Here is a 19,319-nt window from a genome sequence, read left to right as displayed (position 1 = left end):
TGCCAACACTATAGACAAACGCGCCAAGTTCTTTAATTGATTTTATTTTTTACATAAAAAGTTCAGTAAAAATTGGATAAAGTAAAGTGATTTTAAGCAGTAAATCAATCTTATCAACATAGCACAAGGCTGGCCGAAACCACAAGGCAGCCTGCTTCGGAATATTTACATGATAACAAATCAAACCTTGCAGGAGAACTTAGGCCATCCTTACAAAGTCTTCTGTGATCCTAGCACACAGAGGCTTAAAAGCGAAACAAAAAACAAAACCCAGGAAAAACAAACAAATTATTTTCAATATATTCACATATACATTAAAATATAATACAGATGGTCAGGGTCGGGGTTGTGGGTGGGGATGCGCATGAGCCTGTGCGCTGACAGCACCGCCAAGGAGGAGACCCAGGTTGGAGTGGGGTCAGGCTGACCAGGTCTCAGAAGGGAAGGTCTCAAGGGCCTAACCCCTCGCCTCTGATGGCCTCTACCAACAGCTCACAACCAGGGACCACGTGTTGTAGATGGAGCTCAGTATTGTGGCTTTCAGTTGAAATCCGCAGGTTTGAAGTCCCCAGGGTGTCGTGTCACCCGTAGCACACAGCCCTGACGGTGGGGTGGGGAGAGGGCCCACAGGATGCCTTCTCCCCGCAGTCTCTCCGACCAGCTTGCCCAGCCTCCCACCCTGGCCCCGTAGGTCACTCTAATTCAGTGTCCTCTTTGGGTTTGTAAACAGCCCCAAACTTCTGCATGTACTTCTTAATGTACTCCTTGGTTTTGTGTTTCACATTCTCATTGCACTCCAGGTCCTCGGGGTTCTTACAGTACTTCAGCTCCTTATTCATAACGCCATGAGTCAGCTGTCCAGGACACAGAAAGAGACCACAGGCCACCAATCAGAGTGGAAGTGATTCGGGGGGAAGGCAGTCTTCTGCCCCAGGACCCTTCTCAGTGAGACTGGGAGGTGAATTAGACGCAGGGAGGTTGGGGCAGGCTGGTGCTGAGGTCATCAGAATTCAGCTCAGCTGTTAGAGAACCACTACCCTCCAAGAGGGTCGCTTCCCTTCCCAAATCTTCCCCTTATGTTCCTGGGTCTCCAGCCTGGGCATGTGGCAAGGAAAACCTCCCCTTTTATGATGAAAGGGACCTTTTTAGGAGGTCTAATGTGCCGAGAACGTTGTCAGACCACAAGCAGGGGAGAATACCTTGCGAGCTAGGTGTTTGAAGTCTTCGGTTGTGGTAATTCTTCCCACTTTGCAGTCAGGTTTCCGGTAAGGGTTCAGGCACTGGACGATGAACTGCGACATCTGCAGGCAGGGGGAAGAGAAGGCAAGAACGTTGTCCCGAAGAAATGTAGAAAGGCAGCAAGCAGAGCCAGCCTGTCCTTCCCTTTCCCTCACTCGGGCTGGCTGGTGTGGGTAGAAGACGTCTAGTATGCCAGTGGGACAAGAGAAAAGGATCCGGGGTAGCCCCAAGAGGGACAGGGCTCCCCTGGATGGACTGGGCAATGGAGGGACAGAAGAGCAGGACGCCACGCTGAACCTCATGGCAGCCGCAGGTTTCAGCTAAGAAGTCTCCTGTCCTTCTCAAAGAGAGTAGCAAAATTCTCTGGCTCCTGCAGGCAGGGCAGAAAGGGCCTTTCTGTGCTACCAGGAGGCTCAGTGACCCCAGGAATGCAGGTATTTTGTTACTGAAGACTGCTTAGATTCTGTAAGTGTTGCACTTCATGGGATTGACACAACATCAGTGTAAAGCAGACGGATGGTCGCATGTTAGAGCAACCTGTGGGAGACCATCTAGAGTACTTCCCACGTCCTCCCCTGAGCTGTCTCTGTAGTGTCTGTCCTAGCCCGTAGCTCTCAAGAATGATCTAGGTGCGGGACCTCTGGAAGTATCTGGGGCACTAAGACACAAATTTGACTCCAGAGGACAAAGGGAGCGAGGCGGTGAGTCGCTTCATCAGGGAGCACCATGAACAGGGTCTACCCATTCCTGAAAGTGAGCTTTCAGACACTCAAATGACAAGGCTGTATCACCAGGCTGGCACTAAATAAACAGCTGCTAGCTGGCTGAGCTGAAATGCTGATCATTTTACACAGTGACAGTGAAACACTAAGGTTTATCCTTGAGGAAGGCTTTTGATCACAAGTTTTTCTGTGGTCTTCTGCTTCCGTACTCTGCCTTCAATCTGTTTCCCTGAGTACAACAGGGGATTTCATTATTCCCAGCTTAAAATCCTGCAGTGGTTCCCTGTAATTCAGTATGAAGCAGCACAATACTGTTTAGCCTCATCTTCCCCCACCCCTGCCACACCCTGAGCCACAGCCCCCCAGAGTCCAGCAAAGGGATGCCGCCTTCTGCCTGCAGTGCATATCCGGTCAATCCCGACCTCTGACTCAAGAGCCCTTCCTCACACCCTGAGTAGTGGCCTCCGAGCCCCATCACTTCTTTGCAGGTGTGCTTCCTCCAATGGACTATGAACCCCTTCAATGAATGAAGACTGGAGTTTAGAATGTGGATGCCCTGAGGCAGGAAGTTTAGTGTTCTGAGAACTGGAAACATATACTTCTAACAGCTAACAGCATATAGAGGAGCTGCTTTCTCTCCATCGCTGGAGGATTAGGCAGCCACCAAATGACTCTGAGCCAGAAGGCCCAAGTTCGAGTCTTCTGTCCTGTATCCTCTGAACCTCAAGAGCTCCTCCTCAAGAAGAGGAATGACAATTCGGTGCTTCTACCTTGAGTGCTGTTGTGGGGGTAAAATGATACAATGGACAAGAAAGTGCTTATTATCCAGCTGCGAAGGACCATACCCATGTGTCACCAAACAACAACTGCAGAGTCCAGCCACAGAAGCAAGGGGACACCCAAAGACAGGGCCACCTAGTACTGCAAACAGCTGTGCCCACTTTGGACAAGAAGGAATGGGGCTCAAGTTTAAGTTTTCCAAGCTTAGTGCCCACATCCCAGCCAACCTTACCTCTTTTCTGAATACTTCTTTGCTTTTCTTAGCCAGCTCACTGGAGGTGTCTGCTTCTGCTGTCTTAGGCTTTTTAGAGGTCTAGAAATGGTAAAGAAAACACCACGGTGCAAGGATGAGAGGTCAGGTCAGTGATGCCCCCAGATGGGATACCCAACTCTTGGTATTATTTATAGGATCCTAACGGGACACAACCTGGAGTCAGCCGAGCTATTGTTATCACTCTCACTTCATGTCTAAATCCAGCCATCTGGCTCCAGCCTCATTTCTATAAAGCAAGTTCTAATTCTCTATCCTAAGAGAAAGTCGATCTTGGGTAGAGCTGGTAAACATTTGTTTCCGGTTACCTCTGCAAAGGAATGTGCTGTGTGACTTGGAGCGCTCAGGTCCCCATTGTGAGATGCAGCGCCCCACGTTGTGAAGTTAGCCCCAGGCTCACCGACTCCACCCCTCCCATCTCTTGACATTCCAGGACTCTGGCACAAAGGCAGAATAAGCTTCCCACCCGATCATGGTCCAAATACCATGCTCTGCATCCTAGTCTCCTAGACTGTAGGAGACAGTCTCAGCATGCAGAAGAGGCTCCTTCAAGGTTGGCAGCCTCAGTCCAGGAATGGAAAGACTGAAGAGCTATCAAGGTACTGGGGGTGGGAAGGGGAGGAGATGAGAGTCATCCAAGTCACTGACCAGATGACTAGATTCAAAGACAGAAGATCCTCAGTCTTAAGATGCTGAAATGATCACACACTTAGGAATGCTTCCCTCCAGCAGTGTGAGCAGGGAAGCTGCCAGTCCCTGCCCTTCCCCCGCCCCACCCCAATCAGGCACTGCAGAGAGGGAAGGGGCTGGCAGCCCTGGCATTCAAAGCATCTGCCAGGCAAGGCCATCTTCCCACATTTTAGATCACCGCCAGTCATCAAGCCCCTTCCTAGAAGTGTACTTGTCCATGGGAAAGATTATAAGCATCCCCCCTCAAATACAACTCGCTTCAGGTGGATGTAGGAGCTGCCGTTGGCATTACAGGTACTTCAGGTTTTTGCTGGCTGCTTACAGCACCGTTTTTTCTAGTCCCAGCCTATCACCAGTTCTGATTCCTCTTTTTCCATCAACAGTATGAAGGTGCTGGTGATGAAGGGACAGTTCAACTCCCTCTGCTCTGGACTGGCTCCAGAGAAAGGTGGCGCACCCCCTGGCTTCTGTAAATCAGCTTTCTCTGACTTGTTATAAACACTTTGCATATTCTCCCCTTTTCTACTTTCTGTGGCTGTGGGACCAGGAAAGGGAGGGCAGGGTAGAAAGAACACACAGATTCAACCTCTGGTTTCAGGAAACAAAACGCAAATTTTCAAATGTTTTGCTTTGAAATTTTGTGGTTATTTTTTTCCTAGCAGTAGAGAGTATGGGTGTGCTCCACAATGAGACATCAGGTAGCAAGGGATCAACTACACCCTGCATAAGCCAAGATAATTTCATCACACCCTAAGCTGTTCTCCTGTGGATCTCCCAAATGAGTAGCAACAGCAGTTAAGTACAGAAAACCCCTCAAGGTATGACAACTTCCTCGAGGCTCTGGGTCCTATAGAGGAGGCCAGGCTCTTAGTGAGGGCACTGTGTCAGCAGGCACGTCCTGCTTCCCTCTGAATGGGGTGTGTGTTCAGAAAGCAAAATAATTCCAGTGCATTTCTAACTGAATCTCTGACTTGGTGAGGCTGTTTAAAACCAGTTACTGAGCACAATCACCTGAGCTCTGTCCAGGAGCCTGGTCCAGAAGAAGCTGAGCTATCAGAAACACTGCGTGTGATTCAAACTAAATTCTGCAACGCACGAACCTGTACATGCCAATTCAAAGGTTAAGAAAGAAACATCCTTGAAAACAATAAAAAAACTCAGTATATTGTTTTGAAGTTCCTGCCACCTTTGATAACAAAAAGAGCAAAATAACTTCAGTTTGGTTCTAGACCAGGCACTACATACCAAAAAGAGGCGTGGGGGGGGGCGGGGAGAGGGCAGGAAGTGGGGAAACAGGAACAAATTGTTTCCACAGCACTTTCAACAAACAGGGGCTGTTCCTGGCCTTTTTCATATCCACTTGTGTCCTTAGCCCCAAGTGATGCCTCTCAGATGCCTCTGCATGAATCTTCAACATCTGCATTCTGAGTTCCTCACTTTGCCTAAACTATTACAATACTCCTCAATCTGGGTTCCACTGCTACCAACTTCATTTTTTCAAACGGGCCTGCTTCACTTGGGGACACACTTGACTGCCGGACTCACTGCTTTAAAAGCATCCATGGCTTTTAATCGTACAATAATCACACTGGGAGGACACCAAGGTCTTAGACCATTAAAATCTGACATACTTTTCCGTATTTTTGTCTGGCTTACTACCCCATATGTACCCAAACTCTCACCATAATCAAATTATTTTTATTGTTCTCTCTCTATATATATGCTCTCTCTTGTATTGACTTTATACTTTACAAAAACTACTTTATTTGCCCAGAATCCTCTTTCTTGCTCAGCTTAGCTATAGGTCAACTCATGTTTTCTATGACATATCACTGGTGCATTTTCTTAGACCATTAATCACTGTATTCCCATAGCATTCTGTACATTCTTCAACTACAGCGATTATCCCACTGTATTTCAGGTTTATAGATGTGGCTATTTTCTTAGACTGAACTTCTTAAAGACTAGTACTCAGATTTATTTTTCCTTCTATGTGTAATACCTCACAAAATGCCTATGAATTAATGAAAATTTACAATATTATGGTCTTCACTTCCAAGGGCTTTAAAATCAAAATGAAGACCCTAAAGATGGGGGGGAAAACAAGAACAGAAGGAAGAAACACATACCCCACAGGCATCCTTCTGTCTGAGATGCTAGCTGGGTGAGGAAGATGATCCAAATAAGTCCCTGGTTATCATAGTCAGACTAGGTCCCCATGATAGAGACTATGGTCTTGGAAGAAATCCAAAGCCTCTGACTTGTGCAGGAGATGCAGGTTTGATCCCTGGGTCAGGAAGATCCCCTTGGAGAAGGAAATGGCAACCCACTCCAGTACGCTTGCCTAGGAAATCCCACGGACAGAGGAGCCTGGTGGGCTACAGCCCACGGGGCCGCAGAGTGGGACACGACTGAGCACACACACTTGCCTCTACGAGAACTCTCCCACGGAAACGTCACTCACTACTGGCGGACACGCACAGAGACGCAGCGACTCGAGGAAACAGGTGGACAGGTACTTAAGAAGTCAGACGCACATATTAACATTGTCTAACTAACCCAGCAATTCCACTCCTAGGTATCCACCCAAAAGAAATGAAAATGTATGTCCAAAGACTTGTACACCACTGTTCATATACCATTATTCATAACAGTCAAAGAGTAGAAACAACCCAGATGTCCATCAACTGGTGAATGGACAAATAAAATGAGGCACATCTAATATAATGGGATATTAGTCAATGCGAAAAAGAAATAGGCTAACAAGCCATGAAAAAGTATGGGAGAACCTTAAATGTATACTGCTAAGTGAATGAAGTGAATCTGAAAAGGCTACAGAGTCCAAATACATGACATCCTATAAAAGGCAAAACTAGAGAATAGTAAAAAGCTCAGAGGTTGTCGTGGATGGGGATGGGGGATGGGGAGGGACGACACGATGCAGAGGGGAGCACAGAGGACTTTCAACACAGCGAGACCAGGCGGTGCACTCTAACAGGGGACACATGCCTCAACACGCTTGTCCAACCCACAGAAGCACCAAGAACCCTGAGACAAACCACAGACTGAGTGATAACGATGTACCAATGAGATTCAGATTGCAATGAGCGCACCACACCCTGGCAGGCTGTTACAGTGGAGGACGCTGTGCGTGTGTAGTGACAGGAGACGTATGGAAACTCTGTACTCAGTTCAACGCTGACAGGAAACTAAAACTACTCTGAAAAATAAAATCTACCAAGAAGATAAGAGTTATGATAAGGACCTTTTCAGACAAACAGAAACAAGAGAACTCATCACCACTAGACCTGAAATACTCGAAATATTAAAGGAAATTCTTCAGACTAAAGGAATGCTAACTATAACACTGAACAAAGAAAAACATATCCCTCAAAGTGAATAAAATATAAAATGAGGTATGGATTTGTTTCCACTTTAATTCTCTCTTACTCCAATTCCTTCCCTACTTTTCTTTCCCATGTTTCTCCACTGACCTAACTAGTTAAGTGCCTCTTATTTTCAAATTAAATACTATTCAAATCTTAGAACACAGATATATTATCTTTGATTTCATTCAAGACACCACCTCCTTGGAGACAATGAGTCCTGTTCCAAGTGAAAAAGGATAAAAGTTGTTAATTCAATTGCTGAGAGTCACACTGATTTACATGACCTCTAATCCTAATTCGGCTGGAAGCTAGGAGCATCCCCTCAGCTTTAACAAGCACAACTGTCCTAAGTATTATCAAAAGTCTCCTGAGGAGCAAAACTGCTCCTAGTTGAGAACACTTGCATTAAAAAGCTAACAGTATTTATCTCCAGAGAGGGAATATGATGAAAGGGGAGCAATAAAAAGAAATTAAGGGTTTTTATTTTTTTTCTACCATACCTACTTCTGTACTGTGGATCCCCTTCCACCTCCAAGCAGGTTTCATACGCCTAATTCTCCAGAACAATAAGGAAAACAGAATTTCCAAGGCTAAGGAAAGTACATGCAGTGGGCGCCTGCCTATGCCACCCCTTTGCAGGTGAAGAGATCAATCATAACCGTACCTAGCATGTACTTGGAGCAATGGCTAATGGTACTTGTACATGGCTAATGGTACTAAAAAATGACAAGACAAAGACTCCCAGGAAACAAGTAAGCCACACTCACCTTCATGGGATTTTCATCATATGTTGGGGTTCCCAAGTCCATCTCAGCTTCATGCTCAAGGCTGGCATCATCTCCTGGGCTTTCCCAAGTAGGAGGATCCCACTGAGTCTGCCTAGAAGAAGGTAAGAACAGCCATGCTGTCATGGCCAGAAAACAGAGGACCCTGGCATAGGTATCTCTGCTCATACGATCATAAAAATATACCACGCAATGAAACACAGAGTAAGTCAGCTCCATGAGAGCGACATTCTTCCCAACAGCAAGAACTCTATCCAGAGACATGTTCTTTAGGCCACTGTATTTCTATAGCCAACGTCATGGCAACGTTTACTAGGTATCAAAGACAACAGTAAAACCAAATATTCTGTCTGGCTCTCATCTGGCTCATAATGTCCTACATAAGGATTCAGCAAAGGCTAAGGAAAGTACATGCAGTAGGCGCCTGCCTATGCCACCCCTTTGCAGGTGAAGAGATCAATCATAACCGTACCTAGCATGTACTTGGAGCAAAATAAAATAAATCACAACACCCTCCTCACAATCCTTGATCACGTGAGAAAACTCTTTCCTGCTTTAGGAGTCTTCCTGCTTGTATTATTAATAGTTTTACTCCTCTGGTTTGATGACTGACAAAATGGAAAAGATGTGAACAGGTTAAAAACTTGTGCCCTCTGCTAAAAATAGTCTCAACTGACTACAAGAAAAAAAGAAAAAGTTCAACCATGTTAACTCTTTGCATGTTTTTTTCTTTTTTCTTTTGGCTGCACTGCAAAGCTTGCAGAGATCTTAGTTCCGCAACCAGGGATTGAACCCTGGGATCCTGGCCCAGAATCCTAACTACTGGATTGCCAGGAAATTACCTCATTGCATGTTTATGGTTGTTTTGAAGGTAAGCAGGCAAAAGTGGCTTTGTTTTTGTTAAAAAACCTAGATCTGTGAAGTAACAAGTAGAAGTAAGGAAACTCATATCCAGGAGTCAGAAGTCAGTTGTCACAAGAAATGCTGTTAAGGGGAATCACTTAAAATGTCAAAAGCCTCCAAGAAGCTAGCAACATACCTGACAGGTCCATCCTGTCATTACAGTCCTGCGCTTTTCTACCACAGCAATTTTTAGTCAGCAACGTTAAAAGCATTTGATGTCAGTCAGTTCTGTAGGTGATTATGAAAGTATCTTTAACTGACAGAATTAATTTTTAAAAAAGGGCTCAAGATTTCTATTGTAATCAAAGAACCACATGCAGTTGTGGGTTTTATTATGGGAATTAAACAGAGAGGGAGGTATTATACTCTTAGGTGCTAGCTGAAGAAAAACTAGAAAAGTGCAGACATAAATAAGAAATACAATTTTTTTTTTTCCTGGAAAAAAGTGATAAAGTTTGCTTTGGTATTGAAAAAAAAAAACAAAGTTCTGGTAAAATTTGCAGACATTGATTTTTAAAGTCACAACACTTTCAGTCAGCAGTATAACAAGGGCTTGTTTTATAAAGACATTTTTACAGGAGTAATGAAGACCTAAGTAGAAAGGGAAAATACTTGACTATATGAAATTTTTCATTTCCTTCTGTCACAAGATGTTACCAACAAGAACTTGCAATATTCTTGGATTAAGAGATCTAACGATGCTAACAGAAAATGGCAGATACCCCAAACAAGCAATTCACAAGAGATAAAAATGGTCAATAATCTAATGAAGACTTTCCATCTCAAAAATAAAAGAACTGAAAATGAAAGTAAGATTTCTTATCTACTATCTTACATGAGTTAAAGAACCTACATAAAGAAAAAGGTACCTTTGTATATATATTTTGTGGGAGTCAAAATTGGTATGATTTTTTTTCTTTAAATGATAAGCTGTAAATACATGTTAATTTAAAATGTGTATCACTTTTGACCAAATATTTTGCCTCTAAGAATCTGCCTGAAGACGGTAGTAAAATTATTAGTGTCTGTAAGAATGTCTAGGTTTAGAGCTATATATAAAATAGTGAAAATCCATCCATCGGAATGGGTTAAATAAAATTTGGTATAGTCATACAGAAGAGCAGGGGTGAGGGGAACTTCTATAATGGATCTGTGACCTTGTGGACCAAATGATCTCTTTCACAACTAGTCTACTGTGACTGGAGGACGAAAGCAGCCGTAAACAATTCCTAAATAAATGGGTGTGTTCCAAATAACTTTATTTGCCAAAACAAGTAGCCCATGGGATGGGCACAGTCTACTGACCCCTGCAACAAATAAGCAAGTATTAAAAATGATGTAGTTTTATATTAATTGATAAGGGAAGTTCTATAAATAGACTGGTAAATAAAGCAGATGACAAAACATGCACCCCAACAACTTACATTATATACCAATGTATACAGAACACATATATTCACATAAAGCTATCTGCCTAAAATGTATTTTTAAATTCTAAGAATAAGATAAATCAGGTTTTTTTATATACAGCGTGGGTCAAACTAAGACTCACGAATCAAATTAAGTTTACTCAGAACAAAGACATGCCCATTCATTTATGTACTGTCTGGCTGCTTATGCAACAACAGAAGAATTGAACAGTTGTGCCAAAGACTGTTAGGCATGTAAAGCCTAAAATACTTATTCTCAGGCTTTTTACAGAAAAGGTCTGCCCATGACCTGAGAAATCTACTATGCTAGATGAAGTTATTACCATTTTTAAAAAAGATTCCTTAATTTTCTTCAAAAGAGTCTTGCAGATTAAAAACACCAGAATGTTAACTAAAAAGGACAGAAGTCTAACATATGTTATAACATTTATGATGTGTTTCTGGAAAGCCAGCAGCCCTCAAGCACAATTAACAGCTAGCAACAAGTCTATCAACATGAAACTCTCTTGTGGAGGCAGCTTCTTTGGCCACCTGAAAGGTGACGTGGGGATCCAGCAGCTCTTCTTACCTGGTGACCACGTGGTAGTAGTAAATCTTGCCTTCCGGGTCTCGGGCTGTCTTCCAGTTGGGAGGTAAGACAATGGTTTTTGGTTTGGGAGGAGATGGGGGTGGTAAATCCAGGAGATTATTTGTCACAACCATTTCAGGCTAAAAAGAAAGACACATACAAGGTCCTGATCAGTTGATCAGTGACATTTCTTCTTTTTTTCTTTCACTTTTCAGCTACACCACATGGCTTGTAGGATCTTAGTTCCCCAACCAGGGATCAAACCCACACCCGCTGCAGTGGAAACATGGAGCCGTAACTGCTGGACTGCCAGGGAAGTCCCAGTGACATTTCTTTTAATTTGGCTGAAAAGGACAAAAGTAGTCACCTTAGCAGTATGTTTCAATAAAAACATTATATATACTTCTTAAAAAAAAAAAAAGAGGGTACAATCTGGGAAATGATCAGAGATGGTTTACATGAAGAGCTTTTAGTAATCTATCAGAAAATTTAGAGCATGCTCCAAGTTCACTATCCAGTGCAGCATATTTAAAAATATTCAGCAGCTCATTATCTAGAACAGTATTTTTTGATCTTAAAAAAAAAAAACCCAATGCTAAATGGCATATAACTAACTCCAGGGTACTGATTAGCTGAATGGACTTAGGACATAAACAAATGTGATAGAACGCTAACATTTATCCATTTTTTATTTTCTATGTTTGAAATCTTATATTTACATTTAAAAAATATAGAAATGGGTGACGAGGTTGGTGGGCTTTTTTCCCCCAGTTTAAAATTTTTTTTCCTAAACAAATAGCTTTTAAAAATTTAATGCTACATTATGAAAAAATATAAAAACTTCAGGCTCCTCTGTCCATGGGATTCTCCAAGGCAAGAATACTAGAGTGGGTTGCCATGCCCTCCTCCAGGGGATCTTCCCAACCCAGGGATCGATCCTGTGGTGTCTCCTGCGTCTTCTGCACTGCAGGAGGATTTCTTTACCACTGGGCCACCCGGAAGCCCCAAAACTTTATAATCACTGTTATAAACTGAATTCTGCCTCTCTCAAATTTATATGAAGCCCCAGCCCCCCATGTGATTGTATCTGGAGACAGGGCCCTTAAATAAGGTAATTAAACTTAAACGAGGTCATAAGAATGGGGCCCTAAGCCAACAGGTAGCCAATGACAGTTTTATCAACTAAAATATTTCTTACTGGCTGTAAGGGCTGGGGCTGCCCTGGTGCAACTATTGTAGTCACGGCTGCAGTTGGCTGTACCACCACTCCTTGTGGGTGAGCTGTGAAAATCTGTTGTCCCTGGATGTACTGAAGACTTGGCTGGGCATAACTCTAAAAGATAAAATGAAGAAATTCACAATTCATACATTTCTAGCTCTAATAAAGCAGTATCTGACTTCAAGTTGACATATATCTTGACTGGAAGAAACATCGATTAACTTTTTTAAACTTTCAATGTGAGTATTCTACTACAAATTTGTAGAACAATCTTTTGTAAAAAGCTAAGAAAATTAACAGCCCAAAACCAATAATGTCCATTCTCTTACCAGCTGTATTTAGCACTGTAACATTAATTCTAAGCCAAACATGAAAGGAAAATCACACACATACAAAACTAAGCATAAGAAGATCCAGTGCAGTGATATTTATAATTATGAAAAAGAACTTTCAATTTAAACAACTACTCCAGGAAAAACGGATAAACAATCACCTTACAAGCAAATGTATTATATAGCCATCAAAACACATATACATAAAAATACAGAATAATTTGGAAAAATGGTTAAGAATCATGTTAAACAAAAAAACATCAAAAAAACTTCCAAATTCAAAATACTTAAAATATATAAACATGGTAAAAGAGATCATAAAAAATGAAGGCAGTTAATACAGTTTAGGTTTTCAGAATCAAAGCAGGACACTTTAAAAAGGGGGGAAAAAAAAGCAGGATACTTTGTCATAGTCTTCTGAGCAAAATTTTGGTACAGCTTCATCACACACACACACAAAACTAACAAGTAAAAATTACTTCTTTTACTTCAATACTATGTAATGTATACAGGAAACATGTCAGGGAGTCTCTGCCATCACAACAATTCACCTTTAAGGGGTGTTGAGGAATGATGGGAGGGACACAGCAATGTGATGAAAATGATGCCTTAAAACAGTCTTCTTTTTAAGAAAAGCTTAAAATGTATTGGTTTTACAAAAATTTTTTTTTAATTTGATTAAAAACCACAAAAATAGTCACCTTCCCTCCCTCCCTCCTCAATCCCTCTGGGGGAAACCAGCTGGAATACTATCAGCAGTCCTATTTAGAGTGGAGAAAGGAACCAAGACCAGCTAACAACATGTGAGTGAGCTTGAAAGTAAACGTTCCATCCTCCGTCGAGCCTTCAGATTAATGCGGCCCTGCTTAACGGCTTAACTGTAATTCTATCAAAGACTGAGCCAGAACCATCCAGCAAAAGTGCTTCTGAATTCCTGACCCACAGAAACTATGAGATAATTACTTATTTTTATCTTAAGCTGTTAAATAACTTGTGACAAAACAGATAATTAGTATATTCAAAATTAGCAGCCTAAAAGTGCTCAAAGACAGGACATCCACCTTCATCAGATTTAGAGAAAAGAGGGTTTCCAAAATTAGTTACCTGCACAATTGGTGGAGTTGTCTGTGAATAGGGTGACGTGACACCATAGACAGTTGGACAAGCCTGTCCTTGGTAATATATGGTTGTTTGAGACTGTGCAGGAGAGTACTGCTGCTGTACGCTCACGGATTGTTGGTTTGAATCCCAGACACTGTAATTCTGTCCTTGGACTGGGCCTGGGGCTGGCACTGGCAAGACAGTGACACTGGAGTCTTGGTGTACCACAGCGTCACTTTGGGCCACATACTGTGAACTGGAAACTTCCACAGGGGCTGCCACATGTGGCACCACTGGCACAGGTGGAGGGGCAGCGAGGGGTTCTGTAGAATGTCCCACCAAGGGCTGAGAGTGATCATAAGCAGCAGGAGAACACACAGGGTCCATGCTGGGTGTGGGGAGGAGCACCTTTCCAGCATTTGGATTGCTGGGATCCACATAGGCCTGCATGGGATAACCTGGTGGGTAGCCAGCAAAGGGGTGATGAGGGGCATTGTAGCCAAGAGAGTCATAGGGCAGTGGAGACGTCATTCCCAGGTTCTGCATCTGCTGCTGCTGTTTCTGAGCCTCCCGCTGAGCGACCTCTTGCTCAAACAACTTCCGACGCTCCTCTGTAGAAAGTTTATTGCGATCTTTAATTCGTACTTTCTTTTTAGAAGTAGGTGTATCATATCTAGAAAGAAAACAATAAAGCACCACAAAAAGTTTTTCCCTAAATCAGAGACATAACCAAAGCACTAGCAAATGTTATGTCACTCAGTGCTAAACCAGTAACCACACCAACTCCAATCTGGCACTGGCTGAAAATCATAAAAAAAAAATACTCCATGATAAATATGAGTAGGAATCAATTTCCAAGATAAAGAACGCTTTCATTCTGTGATTTGCACTGAAGGTATTGCTAGCACAGTAACGTGAAACAACGCATAAGAATTAGAAAGGGAAACCAAAACAAATTCGTATGATATAGACTGTTGACAAGGACAAAAAAGGGGAGCGTGGGGCATAATGGGCAAAAAAAATTTTACACTCTTTAAATTAGTAAGAATTTTATATGCTTAACAAACATACGATCAACATATGCAATGGTCAACTGCATATCTGAACACTAAAACCAAACTGAATATGTAACAAAAGGTATGTTTCTCAGAAATAAATACACCAAAAAATGTGTATTTTTAAAGTTTTCCTAAAGAAAACTATAAACAAAAACATTAATGAAAAACTTTACAAAAATATTAAAGAATACCTAACTAGACAGAGAATATGCAAATACTCAAAGCAGAGTCTAAAGAAGAATAAATGTGAGAAAAAGACAGGGACATCCCAGAAGATCAAGTAAGGATCTGTCCTACTTGCTATCAAGACTTAAATAACAGTCATAGGAGCCTAGTCACAGATCCTCCCGTATGTGAAGACCTGTTGGGAGAGAGGCGGTACTGCAGATCAGTGGGAAAAAGAGGAGCTTTCAGAAGTAAATGATAATGGGGCAACTGGGTATTCACTTAGAAAAAAATGAGACCAGGCCCCTACAGTAAAATATATACAAAAATTAATTCCCAATGGATTAAGGACTTAAATCTCATTTTTTAAAAAAGTACACACACACAGAATCACCTTAAAAGTAGGGAAGAATTTCTTAAAATATTGTAAACATTGACTATAAAAGAAACATACAATACTATGATATATTCAATAACATCATAATTAATACATCCTGAATATTTAAATATACAGAAAAATCAAAACATAAGTAGTAAACTAGGGAAATATACTTGCAGAATATTTAGAATATAGAAAAAGAACCCCTAGAGCTTAAAAAGACAAAATTTAATGAACAACACATAATAAAAACATCCTGACAACTGCATTACATAACTACTGCATCTCAATTTTTTTTAAGTATATTTAATTTAAAAAGAACTTCTTGTGAACAAATGTTTTCTAGTTCCCAGGAGGTTATCATGTGGCCTGTTTTTCTACCAGCATGACAAAGACAAGCCTCTGCCACAGGGATCAAACATTTTGAACAAGTATGGCACAAGAGTTATTAGAAAACAAAAGTTCTGAGTTTTGTTTGGAAAAATTACTATTATCTTTGAAAGGTTATCTCCCATCAACCGATACACCCCTTTAAAGAACAAATCTTTGGCTCCTCAAATAGCACTTAAATGTTATGAAGTCAAAGCCATCTGAGCAACAAAAATCTATTAGTCTTTACAATATTATTAATGTCAAAAGAGACTATCTCAATATTTATGAATACTTTTATTACAAAAGCCCATGTTGCCCCAAATCAGAAGTGTGTTGCTTGGGCTCTCAAAAAATGACTTGCTCGAGACAGAGAATAACGCATAGAGGCCACTTACCTGTCATCTGGCCTTTTGGTTCCCCGCTCATAGGCAGAAGAAGGTGGTGAGAGGGAGCCCCTTCGTTTCCTTTTCTCTTTAATTTGAGTTTGTTTGTCTGGGTCTCTCTCTCTCGACCTGTTAGGAGTCTTTGGGGCAACTGTTTGATCTCTGAAGCCTACAGCATCCCTTCCTCGTTCGGTTACTAAGGAAAAAGGGTTTAAAAAAAATTTACTTGAAGACTTTTCTTCACATGATAGAGTGTAACTGTATGATAAAATTTCTATCCAACAAATGGATCAATGGACTCTCCTTCACATACCCAGTCCTAAAGTTGGACGAAACACAAGGTCTTGTATGCTTGTGTGCTTTACTCCCTAAAAGACTCTTCCATGAATGCCCTTTTCTACCTTTCTCCACCAAAGTCTCAGTTCAAGCTTTCATCATTTCTAACAAGTTCTGTGGAACACATACATGCAAGATGTTCCCGATACCTTTAATAAGGGTTTTCAATTTAAAATGCAAAAGCCTTTCACTGCCCTTATAATGCTGCATATTTACAATTTGTAGAAGAACAGCTTGGCATGCTGAAGCATGACCACCTCAAAAGAAAAGTCTCTTATTAAAAAAAAAAAAAATGGCAGTAACTAAGGAAGTTATTAAAGCCAAAGAGCTACATCTCAAAAAAACAAATGCCAGCTTGCTACTCAAAGATGGAAGCTAACTTCTTCACTCAGTCTCTGAAATGGCTCTCACCCAATTCCACTGCCACTGCCTCAAAAGCTGCCCTAAAGTACTACTCAGAAGCATTATTATCTGCTTTCACTTTGATCTGCCCAATGACTATTTCCTTCTTCAAATCTAGGTTCCTTTCCCTTGTGTTAATTTCCTTAAAATGTGGCTATTTCTTCACTATATATGTGTAAAATAAGAAAAGGAATCATACCAGTAGTATCTATTTTGACTCTGTACCTCTGAATATGTGAAGCAAAGCAATCATCTTATATATAGAAGCTGATTTCCTCATATTTTAAAATGAGGAAAAAGCTAGACTACATATTTCCCAAAGTATCTCACAATTCTTCTGAATGTTAGAAGTTCTAAGCTTTTTAATTGCTTGACACTGAGGGGTAACATAGAAAATCAATGGGCTTCCCTTGTGGCTCTGATGGTAAAGAATCTGCCTTCAATGCAGGAGACCCATGTTCAGTCCCTGGGTCAGGAAGATCCCTGGAGAAAGGAATGGCAAACCACTCCAGTATTCTTGCCTGGAAAATTCCATGCACAGAGGAGCCTGGCACGCTACAGTCCATGGGGTTGCAAAGTCAGTCATGACTGAGCGACTAACACTTTCACTTCACTTTTTTCATGCACAAAATATCTCTGAATACCTACTTGTGCTCTCCTTTTCAGTTTGACTTTTCTTCGGAATTCGATATACCTCCTGCAAAAACACAAACCAAAAGAAGGGTTATTAGTGATGAGTGGCAGCGATAATTGCTTTGATTTCACATTGGAAAAAAGAAATGGGGAGTAATAGTCTGGTATTTAATTATTCTTCAAAAATTTACTTATATTTGGCTTTAAATAAGAATAGATCCTGGTCCCTTAAAAATATATAACACAAATACATATTTATTTTTAAACAGCTACCAGGCTTGCATGACCTCATTAGCCAAGGAGCAGATTAAGTAACTAGGGCATTATTTCTGGCAGGAATACACCTCCTGAAAAATCTTAATTTCCATAAACTGTCTGCATATAAAATGAAGTCATCTATAGTTTCTTTACTGAGAGTATTCATATGAACAATTCGAACATCTCACTTGCCATAGCTACTTACAAAAAGAAAAGGTTAGGAATAACAGCTTCACATCTCAGAAAAATTACACGTGTAAAGATAACTCCTGCTTTTCAGTATATTTTCCTACAAATACAGAATCAATTTGGCTAATGACTAAATGTAATTTACTCTTACACTGCTGCTGTTATTTTTAAAAAGAAACGTTTTAGATCACTGTGTCTCTTCAAATACCATCTAATACTCTTATCAAGATTCTTCTTGAGAAATATAAACTAAGTCTTGAGGTAACTTTTCTTGCTGTATGAACCTAAAGCCTAGAAATGAACCTGCTTCCTGAAAATCTCTCACTGTTTTAAGTCCATCAAGCAGCTCTTAGACACATTCTTCCTAATCCAGTCACCTGGTTGAGTGGGCAAAGCACAGCCACACATTCTCAATAGTACATCATATAAAACCCTTGCTTTAGAGTTTTTTTGAAATACTGACCACATACAATATGACCTGGTAATCTCATTTTTTAAGGAACTGTACTCCAAGGAAAATCTTTCTACATGATTTCTGGTTCTAGCAACATCTGTGGAAAATGAAAATACCCCATATATCACACAACTGAGGAAAGGTCAAGATGTAATATTCAGCTGCCATTAAAAATGCCAAATGTGGACTATACACATACATGGCAATCTATATGAATATAGATTTTAAAGAGAACCCTTTAATAATACTCCATGCATGCTGACAAATTATCTACTATAAATATGATAACATTATTAAATGTGCACTTATCCTGTGTGCACATTTCAAACACATAATCTTGAGTTTCAAAACAACTATCATAGTTTGTTATCTCCATTTTACAAATGAGAAAACTTACTTAAAAAGCTTAGCAACTGATGCTATCAGAGCACTTTTGTTCTGACTCCAGAGCACATCTGTCCAGATGACAAAGTGGTACTCTTCTGGAAAGGAGTGCCGTTTTGTGGATTTATGCACAAGTGTAGTAAAAATCCACCACCCCACCTATGTAGGGTGGAAATTCCTATGTAGGATTTCCACTAGAGCTGCGATTCTCAACTCTGGTGGCATGATTAGATCACTCCAGGAAACTTACAGATGTACTATCCCAAACAAACTGAACCTAGAATTCTGGGAATGAGTCCCAGGCATCTGTATTTTTTAGAAGCTCCCCAGATGATTCTGAAGTCCAGAGAAGATTAACAACCACTGAACTACTGGCTTCTCTTAATAGGCCTCACTCATTTCTTCCTCATAAGGGAGAATCTAACAAAAGAACTATGTTAACACCCTCAGTTCAGAGCCATCTGGGTTCCTCCTCCTCTTGGACTGCAGCTGCCTATAGAGAGGACTCTATACATTGTATACAATGTATAGGGAAGACTACACATTCCAACCTATCCCTCTTCCTTGACTATGTTACCTACTGCCAATAGGTCAATGAGTGGATCTAAACTGGGATGTTTTCTTCCAACAGTCTCAAAAAGTACGCATGGGAAGTTTGTTGGCAACGCATTCCAGCACATTCTTCTTCTTTTTTTTTTTTTTTTAACACATTTCAAATGAACTCACAGAACAGACTGTAGAAAAAGGATTAAAACAAAATTACAAAACAATACTTTGTAAGATTACTTTTTCTGGAAAGTATAAAAATTTAGCACTGATTAGACTGTTCTTTAGCTAAAGAAGACTTTGAGAACAAAATACTTTACAATGAAGATAT

General features: G+C 40.9%; 1 protein-coding gene across 3 annotated transcripts in view; it reads right to left on the bottom strand.

Moving 5' to 3' along the window:
• Positions 29-19,319, bottom strand: part of SETD2 (SET domain containing 2) — a 76,463-nt gene continuing 57,172 nt past the window's right edge. For 2 of the 3 annotated variants that reach the window (XM_018066849.1, XM_018066850.1), the window contains exons 13-21: positions 17,173-17,221; positions 15,799-15,982; positions 13,433-14,102; positions 11,976-12,110; positions 10,778-10,917; positions 7,859-7,970; positions 2,974-3,054; positions 1,200-1,301; positions 29-854 (exon numbers count right to left, since the gene is read on the bottom strand). In XM_018066849.1, coding sequence (XP_017922338.1) covers positions 693-854; positions 1,200-1,301; positions 2,974-3,054; positions 7,859-7,970; positions 10,778-10,917; positions 11,976-12,110; positions 13,433-14,102; positions 15,799-15,982; positions 17,173-17,221 — 1,635 coding nt within the window. In that variant the 3' untranslated portion in view covers positions 29-692. Of the gene's footprint in view, positions 855-1,199; positions 1,302-2,973; positions 3,055-7,858; positions 7,971-10,777; positions 10,918-11,975; positions 12,111-13,432; positions 14,103-15,798; positions 15,983-17,172; positions 17,222-19,319 lie in introns of those variants that run through there. The other variant, XR_001919964.1, reaches the window with a different exon arrangement.

Source organism: Capra hircus, chromosome 22 (genome assembly GCF_001704415.2).
Source record: "Capra hircus breed San Clemente chromosome 22, ASM170441v1, whole genome shotgun sequence".
NCBI lineage: Eukaryota > Metazoa > Chordata > Mammalia > Artiodactyla > Bovidae > Capra > Capra hircus.
The sequence above is the reverse complement of the archived record's forward strand: the minus strand, read 5'-3'. Positions and strand labels throughout refer to the sequence as shown.